Source organism: Ochotona princeps, unplaced genomic scaffold, assembly GCF_030435755.1.
Source record: "Ochotona princeps isolate mOchPri1 unplaced genomic scaffold, mOchPri1.hap1 HAP1_SCAFFOLD_135, whole genome shotgun sequence".
NCBI classification, from domain to species: domain Eukaryota; kingdom Metazoa; phylum Chordata; class Mammalia; order Lagomorpha; family Ochotonidae; genus Ochotona; species Ochotona princeps.
Window position 1 is genome coordinate 57,100 of NW_026696453.1, and position 25,080 is coordinate 82,179.

Below are 25,080 nucleotides of genomic sequence, written 5' to 3' on the forward strand. Positions count from 1 at the left end.
AGTGTCACCAACAGCCCCTGGGCCTCACTGCCTGCCACCCAGCATCACCAACAGCCCCTGGGCCTCACTGCCCGCCACCCAGCATCACCAACAGCACCTGGGCCTCACTGTCCGCCATCCAGCCTCACCAACAGCCCCTGGGCCTCACTGCCCACCACCCAGCATCACCAACAGCCCCTGGGCCTCACTGTTCACCAACAGCCTCTCCAACAGCCCCTGGGCCTCACTGCCTGCCACCCAGCATCACCAACAGCCCCTGGGCCTCACTGTTCACCAACAGCCTCTCCAACAGCCCCTGGACCTCACTGCCCGCCACCCAGCATCACCAACAGCACCTGGGCCTCACTGTCAGCCACCCAGCATCACCAACAGCCCCTGGGCCTCACTGTTCACCAACAGCCTCTCCAACAGCCCCTGGACCTCACTGCACACCACCCAACATCACCAACAGCACCTGGGCCTCACTGCCCGCCACCCAACATCACCAACAGCACCTGGGCCTCACTGCCCGCCACCCAACATCACCAACAGCACCTGGGCCTCACTGTCAGTCACCCAGCCTCTCCAACAGCCCCTGGGCCTCACTGCCAGCCACCCAGCCTCTCCAGCTTCTGCAGGCTAAACGATTTTGTTGCACGTCCCAGGTGTTAAGAGGGTGACTGATCCCCCAGGCCAGTAGCAGAGCCTCGAGGTCCTTTCTTCACCAAGGGCAACACTCTGCATGGGAAAACCAAGGCCACCTGCAGGGGTCACAGCTACATTCTTGGGGTCAGTCAGCAAGAGATCAGAGCCTCTATCTGCTGTGTTCTACAGTCCTGTGGCCCTGGGCCAGAGGCCCACATTCCCTAACAATTTCCCTTGGTTTAATGGTGCTAACCTCCGAATGTCCCGCATCAGGCACGAAGCAGAGGGCGCAGGTGCACAGCTGCGCAGTGGACGCGGCAGGAGCACTGAGACCCACTTCCGGAGGCTCACTTGGCGAGGGTAGCATCTCCTCCACGCCGCTCTCGGCCACCGTTTCCTCGTCCCACACGCCGGCCTCCACCACCTTGTAGCGGCTGTGTGGCTGGCGTAGCACGTGCGGGTCCTGTAGCGCCGCCTCCCGCTCCGCGGCCAAATCCAGGTCTTGCTGCGCCAAGTGTGCACGCAGCTGCCGGATCTCAAACTGCAGAGGGAGAAGGGCCAGGCACGTCGGCTGGGTGGGGAGGTGGGGGACAGGAACCCTGGCAGGGTTTGTCCCCAAAGGGGAGGAGTGAGTTGGTAAAGTGACTGCCTCGTGCGCGTGTCCATCGGACGAGCCCACCCTGGTCTAGGGCCCCCGCCTGCTCTGTCCCCTGCCGCGCTCTGGCCATGTGGCCTTGGATCTGTCTCTCCCTCCCCAACCTTTTTCATAAATTTTCACCTCTTTAAAGGACCTGGGTTGCCCCATCAGGGGGCTTTATGAAAACCACACATTTTAATTTTGGTTTAATTTTGGCCTTCTGTGTCTGTGGCTTGTGGTTGTTGGCATTCGGGGTAACTGGACTGTGACATTAAAAGATGGGGTAGGGCATTGGGGCAGGGAGAACTCTGTGTCCTCTGCTCAAGGGGCAGCAGCCGGGAGCATGCACAGCCCCCTGTCTGCCTGCCCCCTCCTTCCCACCTCCCCTGCCCTGCCTGCCCTCCCCAACTGGAAGTTCCCTCCTGGCTGGTGATGGCCAAGTACACGCAGCCTGTCCTGACCTCTCCCGGAATGTCAGGCCCACACCTCCAATGCCAACTCAAGCTGCTGGAAACAGGAGCGAAACCTGCTCCTCCGATAGCCTCAGTCCATTTCAGCTGCACCTTCTTCAAGTGTACATGGCCTGTCACTCTCCCTCACCCAAACACCTGTGCCCCAGTCCAGCTCTACCTCCAAGTGCTGGCCATGGCTGCCTCCTCCCCGGTGTCCACTGTCCCCACGGCCAGCACTCGCCTGCACCTGGACAGCCACACTCCTTATCCCCCACCAGCACCGGCCCTCCCCACTCCCAGCTGGAGCCATGAGGGTCCCATAAGATCACTGCAGACTGCGACGTCCCTGTCACTCAAACGCCATGGTGTCCCACCTCTCTTGGGAAACTCCCGAAGCCTTGTAGGTGCACTGTCTGCCAGTGCCCACCTGGCCAACAGTCTCACCCTCTTTCCCATTGCCAGCCCCTCCACACAAGCTCACTGTCCCTTGAAGATTCAGAGACCATGCGCTCTCAGGGTCATTTCCCCAACTGCTTCTTCATCCTACAACCCCTGACCTTTCGTGGAAGGTAGCTGGCCCAGGCCGTGGGTCACAGCAGCCTGTCTGAGTGCTCGGCATCATGCTTACCACCTTCTGGCATTTTGTGTGTGTTTATTTTAATGTTCTCTTAGTTTTTCTCTTTAGGAAAGTCAAACATGCACACTAATAAAAGCAGTCACGAACACCAGCAAAGCTGGCATCCAGCAGCCACTCTGGGTTAGTGTCTGTGGGCTTTCTCTCTGGCATTGTTCAGGTTTCCCAGAGAGGCCTTTAGTTTCTTGCCTATGGATAAAACCTCGAGTTGGCTCTGTACTGTGCAGGAAAGTATGAGATGGGGAGGGCGGGTGGAGGGAACTGGGGATGGTTAGTGCACCTCTGCCTAACCTACACTTGAATATTTTGTGTGCACATTTCTGAAAAAGATTTATTTCCATTTGATTTATACAGGTAGAGAGAGGGGGAACAAAGGGACAGAGCTCCCCCATCTGCTGATCCAGTCCTTAAATGTCCTGAGCAGGCGCTGGTGCAGTGGTATAGTGGCTAATCCCATGTGGGTGCCCATTTGAGTCCCAGCTGCTCCACTTCCCATCCAGCTCCCTGCTTATGGCCTGAGAAAGCAGTCGAGGATGACCCAAAGCCTTGGGACTCTGTCCCCATGTGGGAGACCTGGAGGAAGCTCCTGCCTCCTGGCTTTGGCCTGGCTTAGCTCTGGCCATTTGGGGAGTGAACCAATGGGTGGCAGATCTCTCTCTTTACTAACTCTTTCAAGTAAAATAAATGAATCCTTAATATCTATATCTGTATTATCTATATAGATAGATAAAGATACAGACATAGATATAGATCTCCTGTAATACCTACCCATGGCTGGGCCAGGCCACATCCAGGAGCCCAGTACTCCATCCAGGTCTTCCACATGGCTGATAGGGATCCAAGTATTTGAGCCTTCCAGGGTGTACACCAGTAGGAATCTGATCAGAAACAGAGCACCGCAGCATCAGATGTGGGTACCCCAAGCGGTGTCGGTATCCCAACTACTGCAAAAAAAAAAAAAAAAAAAAAAAAAAGAGCCCGCCCCTGTGTGCAGACTTAGCCAAAGCCCTGCCTCAAGGCCAGCTTCACCCCGTCTCCTTCTTCCTGGACTCCAGGGGTTTTCAAAGGAGAATTAGTCATGCCTCCCCTGACCCCTGCAGCAGGTGCCCTAGTAATTAACTCTCCCATCTGCAGTCCGCTAGATCAGCTGTCTCCTGTCTGCTCTCTACCCTCTCCTAGCCACCTGTCTCTCTATGATTCTCTGTACTTTATGATTCTTTTTTCTCTTCCTATCATTTGAGTGGCGTTTGGGGGAGGAGAGCAGGGTGTGGTTCCATCACCATTTCCCTTAGGGACTCCCAGCATCCCCTTCCTTCTGCCCCCAGGGAGCCATGTGCTGGTGAGGGAATGGGCTTGAAGAGGAGTCTGTGTGATGTCAGCGACTGTAGACTGTCGTCAGGATGTCACAGGGAGCTGAGAGGAAGTGTATACCACAGCTGTACAAGCAACTCTTCTGTTCTCCGCTCCCCGCCAGAGTTTTCACACCCCGGGTCTGCTTTGGTGCCTGGTGCCCAGGAGGCACCCAAGAAACAGTCTTGAATTAAAAATGAATAAGCAAAGGCATGAAACTTGTTAATTGCATGAAATTCTGTACTTTAGATCAAGCCCCAAACTCTAGCTACAGTATGAGCTCTGACCTTAGCCCAAAGCTGAGACCAAGACTGAACTTCAGTGCTAGCTGCACATGAAGTTCTGACCCTGGCCACACACTGGCCCCTGACCCTGGTCGTTGGTTAAGTCCTAGTCCTGGCCATGCCCTAAGCCCTGATGCTGGCCATACTCAGGGCCTTGATCCCAGCCACACTGAGCCCTGATCCCAGACATACTCTGAGCCCTGATTCCTGATCCCAGACACACTTGGGGCTCTGATCCTCTAACCCTAGTCCCAGACTCAGCCCTAATTTCTGATCTCAGGCTCTGGGACCTCAAAACCAAGTAGTTACATGGGCTGGGGGCTTCAAAGGGCCAGAAAACAGGGTTGGGTTGCTTCATGACTGGGTGCCTTCTGTGTAGGGGGACAGCATGCAAGCTACCCCTCTGGCAGCAGATCTCAGAGGGCCTGTAAGGCAACCTTCCCAGCCTTACTGGCCTGGGAGTCCTGCCTGGCCCTGCGTGATCTGAACTTCCTATGGGCACACCCTGTCCACTTTCTCCAAGCCCATGCATCTGGCCCCACAGGCCTGGCTAATGGCTTCCTGGCCACTCTAAAAGGATGCATTATTGATGGCTTGTAATTGATATGGAGCTGCCCAAGAGTGTCCCACTGGAATTCTGGCCAGACAGTCAGAGGCCAGCCAGGACTGGCCCTGCTTGAGCCCCCACATGCAGGCCCACACACAGAAACATGTCCTAAGCTGAAGAGGCAAACTCCAAACATGTGGTAGTTCTCCTAGTCACCTGCCAAGAGGCCAGGTAAAACAAGGGTCCACATTGAAACTGTTCCGTGGTTTAGAATGAGATTTCCTCCCCTAGCTGAGAGGTGAGTGCAAGTAAAGGCAGAAGGACAAGAATCCCGTGGGGAGCCGGGGAGCCCTGGGGTGGGGCTGGCAGCAGATGGTGTAGAACAGAGAGCTAGCTGACAGTTCAGAGGGGCTGGGGAGGTGGCAGGGGCCCCATTAGCCGAGCCTCACAGCACATCAGGGCGTGTGAAGGACAGAGTCTGCCTGTATTTGAAGAGCCACAGAAGCCACTGGTATGCTTTGGCCTGAATATTGGAGTGGTGGAGGCAGCGTGCAGTGACAGGCTGTGAAGGGACTGTGAAGATAGCAGAGTAGATGGTGGACCACACGAGGCCAGGGGGGCCATGGCAACAGTCCAGTCTGGAGGTGATCGCGGAGGTGGAAAGAGGCACATGGCTTAGATTGAAATGCTTTATGTCGAGAGAGTGGAAGTGGCTGGGTGCACTCAGTCCTTCACTGTGAGGAGCCAGTGACTCCTCCCAGGAGCACCGCAGAGGGGTCTGGTTGCTCTGAGCTCTGACCTCAGCTGTGATGGCCCTAGAAGACTCTGGTGTGACTTTCAGAGAGTGGTTCTGGATGCATGTGGATGCATTCTAACATGAGTGCTCCTCAAAGCCAACTTCCAGGTCATCAAGGGATCCCAGCACATCAGGACCCCTCAGATGGGGAGTGGCCTCCATGCTGGACAGAAGATGGAAAGGCCAGAAGCTACAGTGCACCCGTGGCAAAGCAGGGTCCCATAACCCTACTGGCAGCCCTCAGGACTACGGGGGCCTGTAGCCCTCTGAGCAGGATGGGAGGGACTCATTGAGTTCAGGGGCCAGGACAGGTCAGGGGTTACACCCTCCAGGGCAGTCAGGAGCCTGAACCCAGACCCTGAGTAGGTCCACGTGTGCCTCGGCACCTCAGCCTCACTGGGTGGCCAGTAAGGTGAGTGGAGGAGTGCTGAGTCTGTGGCGAGCTCTGTCTGCACCGGCCCCAGAGCAGCACCTGGGTGGGGACAAAGTACAAGTGCTCTCTGTGCTGTCTCTGGCTTCCTGCTGGGAATGTCCCATTCACAGAAGACCCAACTCTTCAGTGTCAGATAACGCAAGCCAGAATCTTCGTGTGTCATCAACAGTGTGTTGCCTATAGGAAGAATGACTAGTCATGCCAACAAGCAGGAAAAGTGGTTGATGACCAATATGTAAAGCAGCACACAGAAGCTCGCCTGTATAAACATTTGAGTTAACAGATAGGGAATTCAAAATAACTGATTAGGGGCTGGTATTTTGGTGTCTTGAGCTAAGCTACCACCTGCAATGCCATCATCCCATATCAGAAAGCCAGGACCAGTCCCAACTGCTTCACTCCCGACCCACCTCCTTGCTCTGGGAAGGCAACAGATGATGGCCCAGTAGCTCAGACCCCTACGCCGCCGCCCCACAGGAGACCTGAATGGAATTTTGGGCTCCTGGCTTCAGCCTGGACCCAGCTGCTGTGGCCATGTGGGAAGGGAGCCAGCGCACGGGGGATCTGTCTCTGTCACTCTGCTATTCAACTAACTTTAAAAAAAAATAAATATCAGTAATATGTTAAAGGAAATAGTGGAAAAGATGGACAAAATGAATGCACTGTTTCTTCAGAGAACTAGACTCAAAGTCAGATACAAATTTTGAAAACAATACGTAATATATATCACACGCATAATGTTATTATATATTAAGTATATGGGTAGATGGGATTCATAGTATACTGGATATAGTAGAAGACAGATTTGTTAAACTTAAAGATAGGTTTCTAGAGAATTATCAGAGCTTACAGCAAGAAGACAGAGGTGGGAGGTGAGAGAAAATAGGGGAATAGGACAGGCTGTAACAGAGGTGTGAATGTTGATCAAATGATGTAACATACTCACATTTAGAACCCCAGGGTGAGAGCAATGAGAGAATGGGTAGGATCAATTGAACAGAGAAGTCACAGACAAGAACCTTCCAAACCTAATAAGAAACCTCAAGCCACAAGTCTCATAAACTAAGACACCCTTAACAGACAACAAATGCCAAAAAGTCCCTACCCAGACACCTGCTCAGAATGAGTGGCAAGGGCCAGCATAGCCCTTGGAAAAAAAGGTGCACAGTGGTGGCCTGGGTGACAAAGTGGAGCGAGTATTCCACCAACAGACAGGCCTGAGACCATGCCCAGAGTTAAGAAGAAATAAGGCACACCCAGAGCCCTACCTAAATGCACATCACAAAGCATTTCCAATTAGAGAATTTACCCAGATCAGGCAGGGTCCACAGGGAAGTCCTCTGCATGCATTACTGGAGGGGCCAGGCTTTTAACATTTGCCCAGGTGGGACCAGACCTGTCCAGGCAGCTGGGCAGCCACACCCAGCGCTCCTTAATGGGCTGGCTAAGGAGTTCAGTCAACACAGGCCCTGGGCCTGATCAATGCACACTTGGGCCAAAAGCTCGATGGGGTCTAATGCAACAGCAATAACCCTATTGCATCCTATTAGTGCGGTCGGCACCGACTGCCCTGCTTTCCGACCCATCTGCTTCTGGCACAGCACCCAATGTTTATTTCCATTGGCATCACCGTTGTTGGTCGCAGTAAAAATCGGAGGCAGTTACAAACACATGATTTAGGTGCCCAGTGACACTGGGAAGGACCTTGGCCCCTCTCCATCCACTGTGAAGATGATGGGGGTGGGGTGGTGGGTGGCCATAAATCTAAATTTTGGCAAAAGAATAACATAAATTATTCCTCTGATGGCTAATTTTATCAGCTAAATGGGCTTGTCACTGAAGCTATCAGCCGCTTTACAAATTACTTCCAGTTTGACACACACACACACACACACACACACACACAGTTTCCAGGGTGGATGGAGGGCTAGAATATTCCATCTAACAGGCCATTGTGCTGAATTGCAGGATGGGAAGGAGCCCCCTGGAACAACAGCAGACCCCTTTCCGGAGGTTTCCCTACTGCTATTCCTGTTTTTCAGCTCCTTCTCTGAGCACAAAGGTGAGCCCTCTGTGTGCAAGCTCCCAGGCCTTTTCTTAGGGAAGCAGCAGGGTTTAGGGGGTAGCCCCTCCCCACATACCAACAATAGCCAGAGTGGCCAGAAGCTGGGGCAAGGGCCTGAGAAGGCCCCCTCCCAGCCCCAGTTCCCTCTGTCAGAGATGCCCAGGCATTTTGTTTGCTCAGGAGACAGGCCATGTGTTGCCGAGCCTCCTGCAGGGAGTGGGCAATAGTGTGGTCCCCATGTTCTGGATTAGGTCACTGTGCAAGGAGACTGTTCTTCCTCCTGGGCACACACACCTGCTCCTGTGACACTCCTCGGCTGAGAGTCACGTCTTCAGGGGTTTGGCTGTCCAGGTGGGTCTCAAAGTACAGCTGAAGATGCAGGGTCTCTGCCTTCTTGTTCCTGGGGCACAGCCTGGCTGGTGACCCACAAAGGCCCCAAGTTTTGGCCAGGCAACTCCTCCACCCCCACCCTGCCATGGCCCCACTGGGATCCCATCTGGCCCTTTTTGCCACCTTAACCAAGATGACAGGTTCAGGTATTTTTACCAGGTTCCCTTGGTTGGTTTCTGTTCATCTGTGTCCCAGATGTCAGTGCCTGGGAAGGGGGTGGCGGATTGAATCTGTCTTCATTTTTTGGCACCTTTCTGTGCAGTCTGTGGGCATCTCCCAGCTCCCTGGGGAGGAGGCCACATTCCTAGGGCATGACCAAACCAAGATGGCAGGAACCGGGGTTCCAACTGGGTAGGGAGTGGGATAGGCCAGGACCAGGGGTTGTGGTGGAATCTCTGTGTGGGTGGGAGGAGGGGGAAGGCTGCTTGACACTGGCAAATGTTGATGTTTGCTCTGCCCGCATGGCTCATGCATTGTTGATGTGGTGTGTACAGCAGGGAGCAGGTGTTCTCTGCCAGACCAGGAAGTAGGAAGGAGCTATGGGCTTCCAGGAGTGGACCTGTGCTGGAGGATCCATGAGGCCAAGCCCAGCAAAACAGAACATTTGCTGGCCCACGAGGAGTAGACTGGGGACTGCTCACCCTCAGCTTCTGGGCTTGAAAGAGATTCCTTCCTCTATCTCCTTCTCTGCCCACACGCAGGACCTCTCTCACCTCAGTGGGCCCTGACCCCCAACAGCAGCCAGAAAACTCCAGAAGCCAGCCTAAGAAACCCCCAATCCCACTTCTAACACCCTGGTTATCCCTGGAGGCCCTGCCCAAGCTTGCCTCCCATCCCTGCCCTTTCGCCCACACTCAGAATAGCCTACAGCTCCCCAGATACAATGCCCACACCTGTGCCCCACCCACACATTGCCCAGATCTCAGGTGGCTCTAACTCCATGCCAGCTCCTCTGCAGGCCTTCCCCGTGTTGGCACACAGAGCCCCCAAGCATGTGTCTTATGAAGTCTGCATCATAGCAGGTGTCGCCCTGGTATGCAACAACAGCCCAGCTCCCCGAGTCCCAGGAGAATAGGGCCCTGTCCTGACCAGGCTAGCATCCCTGATGCCCATCACCAGCCCAGAATGGAGCCTGCTGGCTTTGAGCAGCAAGCCAAGGGCTGTAGTATCCCCTGAGGGTCCTTCCCAGGACATGCATGTCCCCCTGGGAACATTACTCAGAGGTCTCTTTGTGAGGAACATTCCTTAAAAAATGGAGAGGAGTGATGCATCTGAACACACATCCTCTAAGAACCAAAGGTGGACAGGGCTGGCCTGGGGCTGGGGCACCATGGGGGCAGATGGAGAAGCCATGGTTGCCCCTGGTGGGTGCCTGGGAATAGAGAGGGAGGTGCCCAGGGGTGGCCAGAGGACCCAGGCCTACATGAGGCAGGCAGCTCTGGGCTGGCCTGGGCCCTGAGCCTGGCAGCCTTGGGTTTAGCGTCTCAGGCTCATGGAGCAATCGGCAGCAGCCCCCTCTTTCCCCCCAGAAGCCAAGGGTCCCCACATCCCAGGGTGGGCCCTCACAGGGCCCACTAGCCATCTTTAAGAGCTAAGAGCACACCCAGCCTCTCATCATGGTGTGTGGGCATCGTGGGTGGCAACTGGCACCCTGTGGGAGGCTCAGCAACCTTCAAGATGAACTGGCGGAGTCTGCTGCAGTGTCACCCAGGTGACCAGGGAGATGTCCCAGCCCCGGGACTTGGGCTGCCCCAGCAAGGCAGTGGACAGCAGTGGGCAGAAGGGGAGGTGGTGGTGCCTTACTCCCTGCTCCTGACAGATCTGTGTCAGCCTTTCCAGCTGCTCGTCCTGGACGGCCTTGGCCTTCTCGTATTGCTGGATGACCGTCTCCATCTCCACCTTCACCGGCAGCACGTAGGCTGGAGGGGGGGGCAGCCCTGTGAGCAGCTCGGCAGCAGCAGCAGGGCTCGCTGGGCCGAGGGGCAAGTGTGGGCCCCAGACTCAGTCCCCCCAGGATGGAGAGTGGGGCGGGGTGGGGGAGGACAGAACTCAAGGCATCCTGAAGCTGCACCCGTAACTCAGTCTCCCTCCTTGTCCACAGTGGTGGCACCCTTCACTGGGCTTAGTGCAGAGCTACCTGCAATATGGCCTGGGCATGAGGCCATATTCTGGGGTCAAAAACAGGAGCCAGTGGCTTCCTGAGAAGGCAGCTTGGGAGGGGGCAACTGATGCAGTGGTTAAGACACGCCTGGCTCAAATCCGAGGCCTGAAGGTCCAGTCCCAAAGCTGGCTCCTGACCGCTGCTCCCTGTCCATGCAAGTCCTGGCTAGCAGCAGGTACTTGGCTCAGGTAGCTGAGTTCCTATCACCCCCGTGGGAGACCCAGATTGAGTGCCTGGCTTCAGCCCAGCCCAGCCCACCAGCGCTGTTGTGCGCATTTGGCGGTGTGAACCAGTGGCTGGGAGCTTTCTGTCGGCTTGTCTGTCTCAGGAGGTAGTGTTACGCCCCTCATCCACAGCAGGTGCAGCCACTGTGGAGAGCAGCTTGGTGCTTCCTGGCAAATGTTAAAGAGGGACCACCTGGCTTGGGAATCCCACTCTAAAACTAGGGGACAGGAAGACACCCACCCACACACAGACTTCTCCACTAATGTGGACAGGAGCGCCTGTCCCAGTCACCAGAATACAAAAGGCTTTGTCTAAATCATCATTCACCTCTGTGAGTCCACGACACTCGTGAAGACGTGCTTATGTGACTGAAAGGCGGAGTGACAGAGAGGGAGTGGAGGAGGGGAGAAGGGTCCGGCAGAAGCCAGGAGCCCAGATCTCCCATATGGGAGGCAGGGTCCCAAGTACTAGAGCCATCACCTGCTGCTGCTTCCCGAGGGGAGGGAGGGAGGGACATTAGCAAGGAGCTGGATTGGAAACAGAGGAGCCAGGACTTGGCCAGTCCCCAGTACAGGGCAGTGGGCATTGCAAAAGGTGGCTTAAAGCACTGCCCCACCTCTGTAACTGATACACACATAGGAAGACCCAGAGGAGACATCCTGTGCCCAGGAGAGGGAGGGCCGGGGGGCTTTCCCAGGTAGTTCTCTGCAGCTCATCAGCCCTGAGCTCCCGGATGTCTCAGTCTCAACTCCTAACATTGACCTGACTGTCACACCCTTCTTGCGCCTTCCAGAATGCAACCCTTCCTGGCTGTTTGGAGGCCTGGGTCCCTCATCTGACCACCATGTTCTCTAACCTTCCATGTTGCCACACACCCCGAAGCCTCCCAGGTGCTCCCTGGCTGACACAATAGCATCCATGCAGAGGGGAAATTCAGGACTGTGTTGGCAGTGGCCTTCCCCGGCTCCAGGCCCAGGGACTGCCTCCTTGGCTCTGCCCAAGACAAGAACAGCCAAGTGACATCCATGGGTGTCACCAGCATGCCTCTCACGGTGGGGGAGAAGGGGAACAGCCAGGGGGAGCGCTACCTTCAGAGAGGACGCTGTGCGACCATGCAGCTGTCTGCAGTTGGCATGATGCAGTACGCACCACCCTACCCTGCCCTGTCCTGCAGAGGACGATGCTCTCAGCGGTCCAGGGCTGCTCGCATGGGGCCAAGCAGCCCTCAGCCCTCTCGCCTCAGCTTGCCTATCTGTCAGATGAGAGGAATGCGCAAGATGACCCTCCCTCTCCTCCTCCCCCACCCAGGGTCTTCTGGATTTCCAAAGTCCAGGACCCAACCACATTCCACTTTCATGAAAATTCCAGGTTAGGGGCTCCCTGATGAGAGATGAGCTGGGATGTGGGGTGGGAGGCCAGGGAGGGGTACTTCCCCAGGGCATGGGAGACCCTGGAGGCCTAGTTGCCTGCCTTCATCCCTGGGGACCAATCCAAGTCATAACCTCCACCATCTGCAATGAAAATCTAGGGCTTTGGGGGTAGGGGCCGGCCAGCAGTGTGGCGCAGTGGGTTTAGACCATCACCTGCATCCTATATAAGCACCAGTTTGAGTCTCGGCTGCCCCACTTTCAATCCCATTCCCTGTTCATGTCCCTGGGAAAGCAGCAGAAGATGGCCCAAGTGTTTGGGTCCCAGCACCCACGTGGGAGACCTAAGGTGTGCGGGGTCCTGACCTAGGGGACAGTGACACTGGGGAGGGAATTGACTCTGTCCTAGGGCAGAGGGAAACTTAGTCATGGTCCCAGGAGCAGGTGGGCAGGGACACACGTGGCTGCCCCCAGAAGGGCGGGTCATTGCATGTGCTGTGAGTAGCTGCACTGGCCGCCACCAGGACACTCACCATAGATGACTCTTTTCACGCGCCACACCCGGAGCACGATGATGAGGCTGATGGCGTCCCAGGGGTTCCGGGGCCCGTTGGCCACCGTGGACGCCACCATCGGGGCCAGGGACAGGTTGATCAGCCCCGTCAAACACCTGTGAGGGGAGGCGAACCTCAGCACCCTGGGTCTTGCCGCCAGCCCTAGAGTCAGAAACCCTGCCCATGGTCAAGGGTGAGGAGGACCCCCTGGGCTGGGGCCGTGGGTGGCTCCAGTGTTTACCTCGATTTTGTTCTCGATGTAATCCCAGATGCCAAGCACCACAATCCGCAGGACAGTCTGGGAGGTGCGGAGGAGAAACAGAAAGAGAGAGAGAGGGTTTAGGGTTCTGCAGCAGCCCCCTACTTCTCCCCCACTGAGAAAATTCCAGAACTCAAGGTCAAGAGCACTCAGTCTCAGGGGAGGGTCTTCCCTACCCCCTACCACCTCACCTGCAATGGGTCAGGTGGCCCCTCTGCCTTTCCTCTTTGTGCCACTCCCCAGTGCACCCCTCACAACTCCCAACCCCATGCCAGCCTTCTCTGTGTCCCACGGTGGAGAACGAAGCCCCCGCCACCCAAGAGGGAGGCTAGGAGGGGCTCCTCGTCTTGGCTTTGATGTAACCCAGATGTGCCTGTTGTGGCTGAGCCGGTGGATGGGAATCCATGGCTCATCCCTGTGTCTTTCTGTGTCTCAAACACATACATAAACTATAAAAAAAAGAGCACAGATATGCTCTTGGGCAGGTTTTGCCCGGGGCTATCGTTGGACAGCAGGAGGAAGCCATGGGTCCCAGGATCCAGCTACAAGTGAACCTAGAGAGAGAGGAACAGCCCTTGCCACGCTCAAGTCCACACAGCGTGGAACAGATGGCTAGGGAAGGCCAGTGGCTGGTGCACGAGCGCCCCCTGGGGGCAGCCATTGTCAAAACAGGAGCACACGGACTGGTCCAGCCTCTCACAGGCATTCGCTCCCAGCTCCACCCCAGGGTTGCTGCACCCACGGGCTCAAGGGCCTGTCCTGGGCCTAGGGGAGAAATGCACAGGTGCGGGAGGTTCGCGCCCAGCTTCCACTCCTCATGGGAACAGTCTCAATAAACCCCCTTGCCAAAAACCTCTCCTGGAAATGGGTCTCCTTTAGGCTCTACCTTTGAAAGCCAGGTGTGTGTGTGTGTGTGTGTGTGTGTGTGTGTGTGTGTGTTTCCACCTCTCCCTGGCCCCTGCTCACAGTTCCCAGGCCACCTCAATCTGAAGAGTGCCTCCGTAGCTTCCCAGTCATCCCACTTCCCCACACCCCCTTAGCTTCCCCTTCCTGTGTGCTCGGCCAGGCTCTTGTCCTTTGTCTGTCACCCAGGACCCTGGTTTCTTTTCTTCTGGGACCCCCTGTGTCCCTGGGACCCCCTCCCCCATGGTGGCAGCCTTGGTGACTCTGGAGTCCCCAAGCCCATGGCTATGGCTTCGACTCCTCTCCTGAGTAGCTGTCCTCAGCCCAGCCAGCAGTGTCACCGCCTTGGGGGCTCAGCCAGAGGCCCTGGGGACTGCAGGGGACCCCTTACCTGCTCTCTGTCACCCCAAGTCCTTCTCCCTAACCTCCCATCCCCACTGCCCCATGATCTTTCTAAGCTAAACCGTGCCTTCCACTGGCTGGAAAAGGCTGTGTGTCCAGCTCCTTCTGGCTTGGAACCCTGGGGATCCCTTGCTGTTGCAGGCTGGCCCCAAGTCCAGGCCCCACACAGTCTTTCTGCCACCAGCTCGCCAAGTCTCCCTCCAGAACCCAGCATGCCAACTAAGCAAGTTGCCTTCCAGTGTGTGTCATGTACCCGGATGTGGGTCGGGAGACTGCTGTCTCTAAAGTTGGCCCCCTTAGCTTCCTCACTGGCCAGTTTTAGCCTCGTGGACCACCACCAAGGAAACAACAAGATGGGGGCAGTGCGGTGTCTGATCTCTGCTTACTGTAGTACTCTGACTTACGCCAACCCCTGCTCTATTCATTTCAAAGATTTAAAAAAAAAATTTTATTGGAAAGGCAGAATGGCAGGGAGATAGACAGAGATCTTCCATCCACTGGTTCACTCTTCAAATGGCCAGTTAGAGGCAGGAGCTTCCTCCAGGTCTCACACATGGGTGAGGGGCCCAAGCACTTGGGGTATCCTGTGCTGCTTTCTCAGGTGCATAGGCTGGGAGCTGAATGGGAAATTTGGAAATGTTACTTTGGGTAGGTTTGTACCCTGATGCCACTGCTGGGGTGCAGTCATCACAGGCTGTCCCATGTCACTTCACTTCCTATAGATGTGTCACTGAGCCACAGGTGACTGTAGGGACCTCCTCATTCTCTTTCTAAGATGTATTTGTTTTATTTCAAAATCAGTCACAAAGAGAGCGACAGAGAGAAAACTTCCATCCTCTGCTCCCAAAATGGCCACAATAGCTGGGGCTGACCAGGCTGAACCAGGAGCCAGGAACTCCATCTGGGTCTCCCACGTGTGTACAGGGAATCCAAGCACTTGAGCCATCTTCTGCTGCCTCTTTTGAGCACATCAGCAGGGAGCTGGATCAGAAATGGAACAGCTGAGACTTGAGCTGGTGTCACAGAGATTTTACGCACTTCACCCACTCCATCACCCTGGGGACCTTCTCATTGGTCTGTTACAACCCAGGTTAACAGAGGAAGTTTATACCCACAATCCCACTTGAATGTCACTCATAGACCAGGATGCTTGATTTGCTCAGAGGTGAAATGGCTTCCTCAGGGCACACTGCAGGTGAGAGCCTGAACAGGAGCCTCTCACCTGTTCTTCCTCCCTTCCCCAGGCCCACCACAATGAGGTGGCTGCCTGGTGGAAAGATGAAAGTCTGAACCCCTAGGGATACCTAGCAGTGTGGGGTGACAGAGCAGGTGTGATGGCAGGCAGGTAGCACTTACTGCTTGTACTTGGCTGGGATTTTAAAACAGTATTATTTACTGGAGAGCAAGATCTTGTATGCTGTGGCTAGCCTCCCACATGCCTGAAATAGCCAGGAGCTTAAAACATCCATCCAGGTCTCCCACATGAGTACCAGGAAAGCCAGGTACTTGAGCCAGTACCTGCTGCCTCCCAGGCACGTTTAGCCGGCACAGAATGGCTGGGGCTGGAAACAGGCACGCTGACGTGGGCCGTAGGCATGCCAAGCGGCGGCTTAACTCACTGCACCATTTCCAAATCCATCACATGGGGATGGGTGCTGAGAAGTGGATGGCACTATTTTTTATTAGCCAAAAGTGAAGAACTTCCTCCAATCCCTATGTGAGGGTTAAACTGGGAACATCCACACGGCACACTCAACCACAGAAAAGCACGGATGGGTGGCCGTTTGGTACTGTGGTTAAGATCTTGCTTGGGGTGCCTGATGGCTCCAGACCCTGTCAAGGTTCAATCCCTGGTCCAGATGTCCAGTAAGTTTGTACCAACTCCCAGCAAGAGCCAGCTTGACCTTTTCTAAACAAGTGCATTCTGTGTTTCTAGACTCTTCTTTATATATTCAACCACAAAGCACAAGTGACAGTAAATAGGAGAGGAAAAATCGGGTGCGGGATGAGCCTTTTTCTCCCAGATTCATATTATCTATCCCCCCTGTAAGTGATGGGCACACCACACGCTCTCCCGGTGGGATGAGGGCTGACCAACTGGGCACAGAGCCTGTGTCCCAGGGAGCGAGAGAACAAGAGTCATCCCAGCTGACCATGGAGGAAGGGTGGGGCTCAGAGTAGGGTGCAACAGGGCATGGCCCCAGTCTTGGGGTCCTGCCAGGCAGTAGGCACCAGTCTGGGCATTTTCTTTTTTTTTTTTTTTTTAATTTTATTTTAAATTCATTAATTACATTGTATTATGTGACACAGTTTCATAGGTACTGGGATTCTCCCCACCCCTCCCTAAACCCTCCCACCATGGTGGATTCCTCCACCTTGTTGCATAACCACAGTTCAAGTTCAGTTGAGATTCCCCCATTGCAAGCATATACCAAACATAGAATCCAGCATCTTATTGTCTAGTCAAGTTCAACGGCTTCTTAGGTATACCCTCTAAGAATAGAACCTGATGTGGCCACGTGCAGCTCAAGACACACCTGTGCCGTCCTTTCCCTCCTGGGAAACTTTGGTTCTTCCTGCTAATGCAGACCTGGCCCGGAGCAGGTGGTGGCTCACACACATGGGTTCCTATGACTCACATGGGAGACCTGCATTGAATCCCTGGCTCCAGCTTGGCTCAGGCCTAGCTATTACAGCTATTTAGGGGAGGTGGGAGAATCAGGCGATTTCTGTTTCTCTCCCTTTCAGATTCAATAAATTACCTCTTGATTCCATTTTCCATGAGCAGTTTGGAGCTCTCTTTGCAGGCTCCCATGGGCCAACGTACCGTTGGGGGCTGAGGGTGAACCTCAGACTAGAGCCACAAGGACATCAATAGTGCTGCCACCTAAGCCACCCTGGCACTGCAAAATGCTCAGGAGAAGTGGCACCAAGAGGGAAGGTGACTGGCATATAAGATGATGAAATTCATGCACGTGAGGGGTTCTTGAAAATGTATGAACATGCATATTATGAGCAAACTCCAACGCACAAACTCCAACACCTTTTATCCACCCAAATTAGCCCACCTTTCAGCCCCATTTGCCATGGACTTTTGGAAGAATTTACATACAGTACATCTACACAGTTCAATTTTAGAGAAACAACACATACGTTTGTAGTCTAAAAATGCTCCAAGCATTGGATGACTGGAAAAAAAATAGTAAATAAAAAGTGCCAGGGCCAGTGCTGTGGTGTAGTAGCTTAAACGACAATAGCCTCCCATTTGAGCACTGGTTTGAGACCTGGATGCTCCACTTCCCATCCAGCTCTCTGCTAATGCCTGAAAAGCAGTGGAGGACGTCCCAAAACCTTGGGCCCCTGCACCCATGTGGGAGACCCGGAAGAAGCTCCTGGCTTTCGTCTGGCTCAACCCAGGTTGTTGCAACCATCTGAGGAGTGAACCAGCAGGTTAAAGGTCTCTCTCTCCTTCTTCTTTGTAACTCTGCCTTTCAAAATAAACAGCGTCCCTCTCCCCTTGAGGCGTCACAGTCCTCTGGGCCCCAGACAAAGCTCAGTAGTCTCTCTGCTGGGACAGCCCCTGAGCTCTGGCTGGGGTAGGTCTGCACAAAAGAAAGCTTGCTTCTGGGAGCCTGTGTCTGGAGCCCCTGCCATCCCTGCAGGCCCTGGGCTGCTTGCCACACCCCTCTGGGTTTCTGTTTCCTGTAGGATGCTCTGTGTACCTGCCCAGGCTGTGTGAAAGCTCAGGCGAGCTGTGAGTGGGACGTGGTTCAGGGTAAGGCAGGAGCCCCTGGGGTCCCAGCTTCTTGGGGTTGGCTGTGAGGATGAATCCCACTCACCAAGCCTGAGAAGGCTGGAGGTGATGCCCCTTGACCCACAGCCACACCCCCAAGCTATGAACCAAAAACAGCAGTTCAGAACAAGGGAGTGACATTTACTGTTGCCAGTCCCTGGGCCTGGGGTCAGTCCCTGGTCCTCTCCTAACCTGGCAGCACAGGGTGTTGAACCCAGGTGACACTCTGGGGAGCCAGGTCTCCTTGTCACTCCACCACTAGGCCCCAGGGTCAGGGAGCCCACTCCTCTCTGCTGTCTAGCTCCCTAGCCTGTGGGAAGCCCTCCAACTCCAGAGTGTCTCAAGTGGTTTGTCTCTGGTGGCGACAGGAAGGGACCCTGAAATAACATGGGGTCATAAATCTGGCCCAAGGATCATAAAAACCAAGCCTAGGGCATGAAGGGGTAAGAGCCGCAGCAACTGACTAGACATTTTTGTTGGCAGTCACACACACAGAACATTCCCTAAGGTCTGCATAGAGGCATCTGGCCACAGGGACCTGGTGGACAGGGTGGGGGGCAGGGAGCAGCTGCTACTCAGCTCCAGAGCCTCAGGCCCCCAAGCCCTGGACTGCAGGAGCCAAGGTGTGCACAAAGATGTGCTGTGCGTGGGAGGCCGGCTGCCCCATCCACCTCACCCCTGGCCACACTCAGCAGCATGGCCACAAAGCCCAGCTCTCTCCTGATGTGTTACAAGGGGTTTCTGGGACTGCTTGGGTTTCGGCTCACGCCACAAAAATTCACCTCCAAGCCCTATTCTGCGCACACTGCCTGTGGCTGCAGGCTCACTCCTGCTGCCCCGGCTCAGTCCCACTCACTGTGCAAGACACCCTGACATCACTTGTACTGAAGCCCCACCCCAATGCTGCCTCCTTTTTGCATATGCAATTAGGGCCCCACCCCCTACCTCATAAAGGGAAGACTGGAATTGGAGTAATGGCATATTCCATTTCCCACAACACCTGTGCATGTCCCTGTGAGCCTGAACTCCGTGGGCATCTTCACATCACCTCTGCCTTCCCCTCAAGCCTGCTGACCTACACACAGCGGGGTGGGCTGGTGGCCCGTGCATTGGACCAGTCCCTGGCTCCATTAGGAGGAGCTGGTGTTGCCCAGGAGACATTCCTGTTCCCACAGGATCAAGTCCAGCTTGATCTCAACAGGAGGCCCTGTTCCCTTGTGGAGCTCAGTGCCCTGTGTCACACCCGCTTCCCTGCTGTGTGGCCTCAGGGCCTGCCACCAGGCAGGAAAGCCTGGTTTTCCCTGGTATTGGGGGTTGGAGGGGCCAGAGTTGTCACCCACCTCGGACAAGAACACGGACAGGATGATGAGGCTGATCCAGTGAATGACGCCAGTGAACTGGAAGGCGCTGGAAACTGCAACACAGGAAGGGCCCATTGGAGGGGCCACTAGCTGGCAGAGCCGGTTCCCGGGGACATTCAGAGGTGGCAGCATTCGGGTCAGAGAGCCACAGCCAACCACTTAGGGCAGCTGCCCAGGGGCCCAGGAACTGGTACAGGGGTGGGGAGGAATGTTGCACCCTGCGTGGCAGAGCTGAGAGGGCTGGGGTGGGGGCAGGGGGTGGGAAAGGAGATGGGGTGCCAGCAGCCCAGACGGCCTCTCCCGCTGCCCCACCAGGTTCAGGGATGAACGGCAGCGGTGGGCGGGAGAAGGTGCTGGCTGTGGGTCCCGCCTGCCTCACCTTCAGCTAGTGCCCCTTTCCCGAAAGTCCCAGCCAGGGACATCTCCGCTGGCAAGGCCTGGAGCAGGGTGGCTGGAACCTAGGACGCAGGACAGGTGGGGAAGAGAGATTGCAAGGACCCAGGCAGGGGTGGCGAGGACAGAATTGCTGTGACACTCTCAGCAGCCTGCCTGCCTGCCTGCCTGGCACCCTGTGAGCCCCCTGGGAACACTGTCCAGACTGGAAGGGCAGCCCAGGGTGTGCAATCCCAGGTGCAGGTGGGGGATGCGGGGCCCCCTGGCCTTGGGCCAGTGCACCCCTTCGACCAAGCCCCGAGGTGCGGCAGATTCTTTACAGTCCCGGGTCACAGGGACACCAGTGGGAACCAAGAAGCTGAAGCCCTGAGTGACTCAAATACAAACAAAAAAACACAAAAGTCTCTCCATTATTTCTCCAGTGAATTCTTGGGCTTTAAAAAAAAAATGGTTTGCATGAACACAGAGCCATAAATCTCTGGTTGTGCATTTTTATGGGATTTAACATGCCTTTTATGAGTTGCTATTGGATCTCCTACCAAGGCCAATCTCCTGGAGATTTCATATTAAGAAAAAAATTCCAGCATTGGCTAGTTCTCTATTTCACTGACCCCCCCCACCGAAGATCCCCACCCACCCCAGCTGCAACCTGCCCCCTCAGCCCTGCCTTTCCCCAGCAGAGCAAAAAAGCAGTGGGGCCAGCAGGGCTGGCGGGAGGGGTGATTCTAGCATGGTTTAATAGAATACAGGTGGAGTGTGAAGACACTTAAGGAAGCATGAGCTGCATAAAACCCAGTGAGGACCACCAGACAGAAGCCACTGGGGTGGGGCTTGCTGGGCCCCCTCTTCTGGAGGGGGTTCAATGGCTCCTGTGGTCCCACATTCCAGTTCCCAGTGCCAGCCTCTTAACCTGCCCCTCCCCTCCCCTCCCCACTGCCGCATCTCAATTTGCTAGTCCAGGAGGAATGACCACACCAGGAATCTAAGTGTTACTGGTGGTGGTCCCATAGGACACAGCTCCATTAAGCTACAGAAAATTCCAAATACTAACAAAAGTGTTTGTGTGTGTGTGTGTGTGTGTGTGTGTGATGCATACAGGAGCCCCCAGCCTTTTTTTTTTTTTTTACTGTCTCATCAAGTCCCTGGTGGTGGAATGTTAGGCGGGGCCCAGCTCAAGAGACCCTCCCTTGGGTACAGAGGGGTGCCGGGCAGAAGGTGGTCCCCTTTGAAGCCCTGGGGCCAGGTGGTGGGTTGTGGGAGGGGGCCCCCTGGTGGACGCAGGTGCACATGACATATTCTCTCTGGCTACTCACAGTGGAGAAGCTTTACATCTATTAGCAGTTCCAAGGTCAGGAGAATCACCACCAATATTACACAGGCTACCAGGAAACTGTTGAGACTCGCACTGAGCAAAAATACCTGCCACGTGGCTGCTCGCTTCCCACAGCACGGCTTCAGCCAGTTAGACCTGCGGGGACACAAGCCGGGAGAGGCGGGCTGAGCTGGGCAGCCCCAGCATCTCCCAGTGGGAAGTGCCTGGACTGCTTTTCCTAGCCCTGGCTCCTGATTCCAGCTTCTGCGAACCTTAGGCCCTGGGAGGCGACAGGTGCTGACTCCAGGGGAGTGGGCTCCTGCCCTCCACCGTGGAGGCCTGGGTGGAATGTTCTGGCTCCTGGCTTTGTCCTCAAGCTCAGCTTAAGCACGGCCATTGCAGGCATTTGGGGGAGTGAATCTGTGAGTAGGAGGAACTTGTCTGCTTAGCACACCATCTCTCTTTTGGTTTCTCAACCTCTCTCTAAATTTGCCTTTCAGATAAATAAATCAATCTTAAACAAAACAACAAAAACCCAATGACACTAATTCTCAGCCACCTCCTGGTGAGTCCACGGTGCCACCGGACTGAGAGTGGCAGCTGCATTGCTGGAGTTGGGGTGGGGAGTTCTTCATGACCCAGCCATAGGGGGGCAGGGAGAGTGGGCAGGGTAAAGCTTATGACTGTTCAGGGTACCCGGCAGGAAACTGGGCTTGTTCTCGTCTTTTCTGTAAGGTTTTATCTAGATACCTGTGGCAGTGACAGACTGCAGGACAGACACAAGCTGTGGGAGCTGGCCCCCTAGAGAGAGGAAGGCCAGTTTTGGCAAGTGCTGGAGGAGTCCACGAGGGCCTGGGGGATGGTGAAGGAGGGGGCTGACAGTCACCATGGATTCATTCTTTGAATTTAAAACATGGATTTGAAAGATGGGTGGACAGGGCCCAGTATGATGGCTTAATGGCTAAATCCGCATCTTGGATGAGCCAGGATCCCATATGGGTGTCAGTTCATGTCCCGACTGCTCTACTTCCCATCCAGCTCCCTGCTTGGAGTGGAGGATGATCCAAGGCCTTGGGACACTGCACCTGTGTGGGAGACCCAGAAGAAGCTCCTGGCTTTAAATCAGCTCTGCTCCAGCTACTACAGCTATTTAGGGAGTGAACCAGTGGGATGGAAGATCTTTCTGTGTCTCTTCTCTGTAAATCTGTATTTACAATTAAAAAAAATAACTCTTGAAAGATGGGTGGACCCAGACACATTGAGATCTTCCATGTACTGGTTCACTTCCCAAATGCCAGCACCAGCCAGGCCTGGATCCAGACCCAAAGCCGGGGCTCCCTCTGGGGTCTCCCACTGAGGACTTAGCTGCCCTCCCCACCAAGGGTGCACATTAACAGTACGCTGCAATCAGTAGTACAGCTGGAACTTGGGCCAGGCCCTTTGGTTATGGGGGGTTATGCAGACACCCCAAGTGGAGTCTTTGTCTTAATTGTCACCCCAAACACTGGCCTGAGCTGACATTTCAACTAAGGCAGTAAGGGCGTGGCAATAAGGGGGGGGATAAAGCCCGCAGGGCTATCTGGGGGAGTGCCCTCCTGGCCTGGCTGAGTGTCCAGCAGGCAGGGACAGTTTGGGGTACTCTGCAGGCAAGGGTCCTCCAGGGCAGAACCTTGCCAGAGCAAGGAGGGCTCCCCCTTCAGGAAGTGGGGCGGGGAGCTTTCAGACTGCCAGTCCCTGGGCAGGTGTGGCCAATGCTGCCATAGGTTTTGCCTACCCCCCCACTCCCCATCTCCCAGGTCCCAGACTGCACCTCGCGGCCTTGGCCCCAGCCCCTGACCCACCTCCCAGGTCCCAGCCTGCACCTCGCGGCCTTGGCCCCAGCTGACTTCTGTCTCCACAATCTGCTGCTTTACATCATGTCCTGTGAGAGCCCAGGTGGATGCAATTGAAGTCCACGCGGGGAATGATGGGATCCAGGGGGCCGGAAGACCCGCATCTTCCGGGGCAGCGTTCCTCAGCTGCAGCTCCACCCAACATAACCGGGGGAGCCCCCAAGCCCCAGCGCCCAGGCCACCGACAGACACACCAGGCCACTTCAGCTACCTGCCTGTCAGGCTGGCGGCAAGTTGCAGCAAGCGCCAGTGACCCAGGTAAGCCTGAGAACCATGCCCCTGGGAGCTCGCGAGGACCTGGGGCAGTGTCAGCGCCCTGCACACCGGCTCTACCCCCCGAGCGGCTGGCTGGGCAGGAGGACACAGGTGTGTTGGCAGGGGGAGGACGCCGCGGGCAGTGCTGACCCCGGAGCCGCCAGCAGAGGCGCCCCCCAATGTCCTCCCTGAGGAGCAGGTGGCCTTGGTGGGCAGATGGACATGGTTGTGTGCTAAGCTGCCTGGGAGAGAGGCCGCGGGGGCGGGAGGTCAGGCGGGGCTGCCTGCTTCTGTTTTGTCTTCAAAGGTGTTGGGTTAAACAAATCAGAGTCCAATCTAGATTATGGAAACACACTTAAAAAGGCAAACCCTCTAGCCTCTGTTGGCATGGTGTATTTGTGTGTGTGTGTGTCTCCCCCGTCCATCCCCATTATAACTCCGCAGTTAAGTCCTTGACATCCAAGGTTCTTAGTCCCTGAAATGGAGGTGTCGGCCTGTGCAGGCTTGCTGTGAAGGTGCAAAGCATTAAAACAATCAATTCCCAGGAACTTCAGGACACGTGGCTTGCCATCCATATCAACTATGCCTGTTGGTCTGGGTGCTTGGCTTGGTCGTCTCGGGGGCGGGGTGGAGTTCCAATGTGTATTCCATTCTGCATCTAGTTATCATGTGCCCCGACATCGTTTAGGGGCACTTCATGAAACAACGGACAGAAAGGGGTAATTCAGTGATCAGCTTGGGACTTTGGTCGTTAAGTTGCTGGTTCACAGAGCACCTGGGCAGTCTCTAGCACCAGTGTCTGATGCCAACTTCCTGCTGATGCCGGCCCTGGGAGGCAGCAGGTGGTGGCGCAAGTCCTTGCTGCGCAAGAGGGAGACCCAGATAGAATTCCCAGCTTCTGTCTTTGGCCGTGTCCAATCCCGGCCATTGCAGACGTTTGGGGAGTGAGCCAGTGGGTGGAAGCTTTCTCTCTCTCCTCTTTTTGCACTTGTACAAACAAAATTCACAGGAGATGCTGATTGTCTGGGGCTGCCTCCTGGTGAGCCTGCAGCAAGTAAACTCCTAGATCTTGCTAAAAAGCAAATATAAAGACCCGGCTTCTCCAGCCAGAAACCGTGTTGTTGACCTTGATAATGTTCCTGGAAGGCAGGTCCCCCGGGCTCCCTCCCAGAGATAAAAACAGTCCTGGCCAGAAGGGTTAGGCTGATTGGGGCAGTGGGGAGGTTCTGCCAGCCCTTCCCAGGACCTCAGGGTCACCAGCCTCAGACCAAAAGGCGAGCCCAGCTTGCTGTACCCACAGGGGAAGGGCTGTGTCCAGCTGAGGTCATCAGAGCCTACCATTTGCATGCCCCAGGATCTTAGATCTCCGTGCCTCCTGGCAAATGTCATTCCCGGAAGGAACATGGCCCATGAGGCAGGAGCTGGGATTGTGCCTAGTAAGCCACGCCTATCTCTGCTCATCCCACCCTCACCCTCTGAGGACAGGAGAGCCCGCCTGGCCACCACACACCACGCACAGGGGTACCCAGGGCACCGTGGCCAGGGAGTGGCTCCCAGCTCTGTCAGCGCCCAGCCTGACTGGGGAGGGTGGTGCTCTGCAGGCTGACCAGGGCCAGTGGCCATGAGTCTGGCGGGCCAAGCCCTAGTACCTAGGTGCCCCCATAGATCGGGGAGCGTCCCCATTGCCTTCCCGGGTGACCAGGACTCCAGTCCCCTGCCCCGCCCACTGTGGCCAGCGGCGCTCTGCCGCCGTCTAGCGGTCACTCCCTGCAGCACCCTTGGTGCCTCAAGTGAAGTGGTCTTGGCCACCTAAGGTTACAAGAGAAATCATCTTATGTGTGCATTTTATTGTCTTCCTAATAGGTGCAAAGTCTTTGGGCTATAGTCCAAAGGTCTAATCTGTGCTTTCTAGTAAAAAAAAAAATATATATTTTTGGTGGTGGGGCAGGAGGCACACTGTGACTCCCTGGTTGGAGCACTGTGAATTCTAA

At 55.4% G+C, this 25,080-nt stretch overlaps 1 protein-coding gene across 1 annotated transcript in view; it reads right to left on the reverse strand.

The window, feature by feature from the left end:
- Positions 1–975: 975 nt before the first annotated feature.
- LOC131478847 (transmembrane protein 266-like) overlaps positions 976–25,080 on the reverse strand; it is a gene marked incomplete at its 3' end in the record, with an annotated part of 29,903 nt that continues 5,798 nt past the window's right edge. The window contains 7 exon segments of the mRNA XM_058659413.1: positions 976–1,165; positions 10,016–10,131; positions 12,499–12,620; positions 12,622–12,635; positions 12,761–12,817; positions 19,217–19,290; positions 20,944–21,098. Coding sequence (XP_058515396.1) covers positions 976–1,165; positions 10,016–10,131; positions 12,499–12,620; positions 12,622–12,635; positions 12,761–12,817; positions 19,217–19,290; positions 20,944–21,098 — 728 coding nt within the window.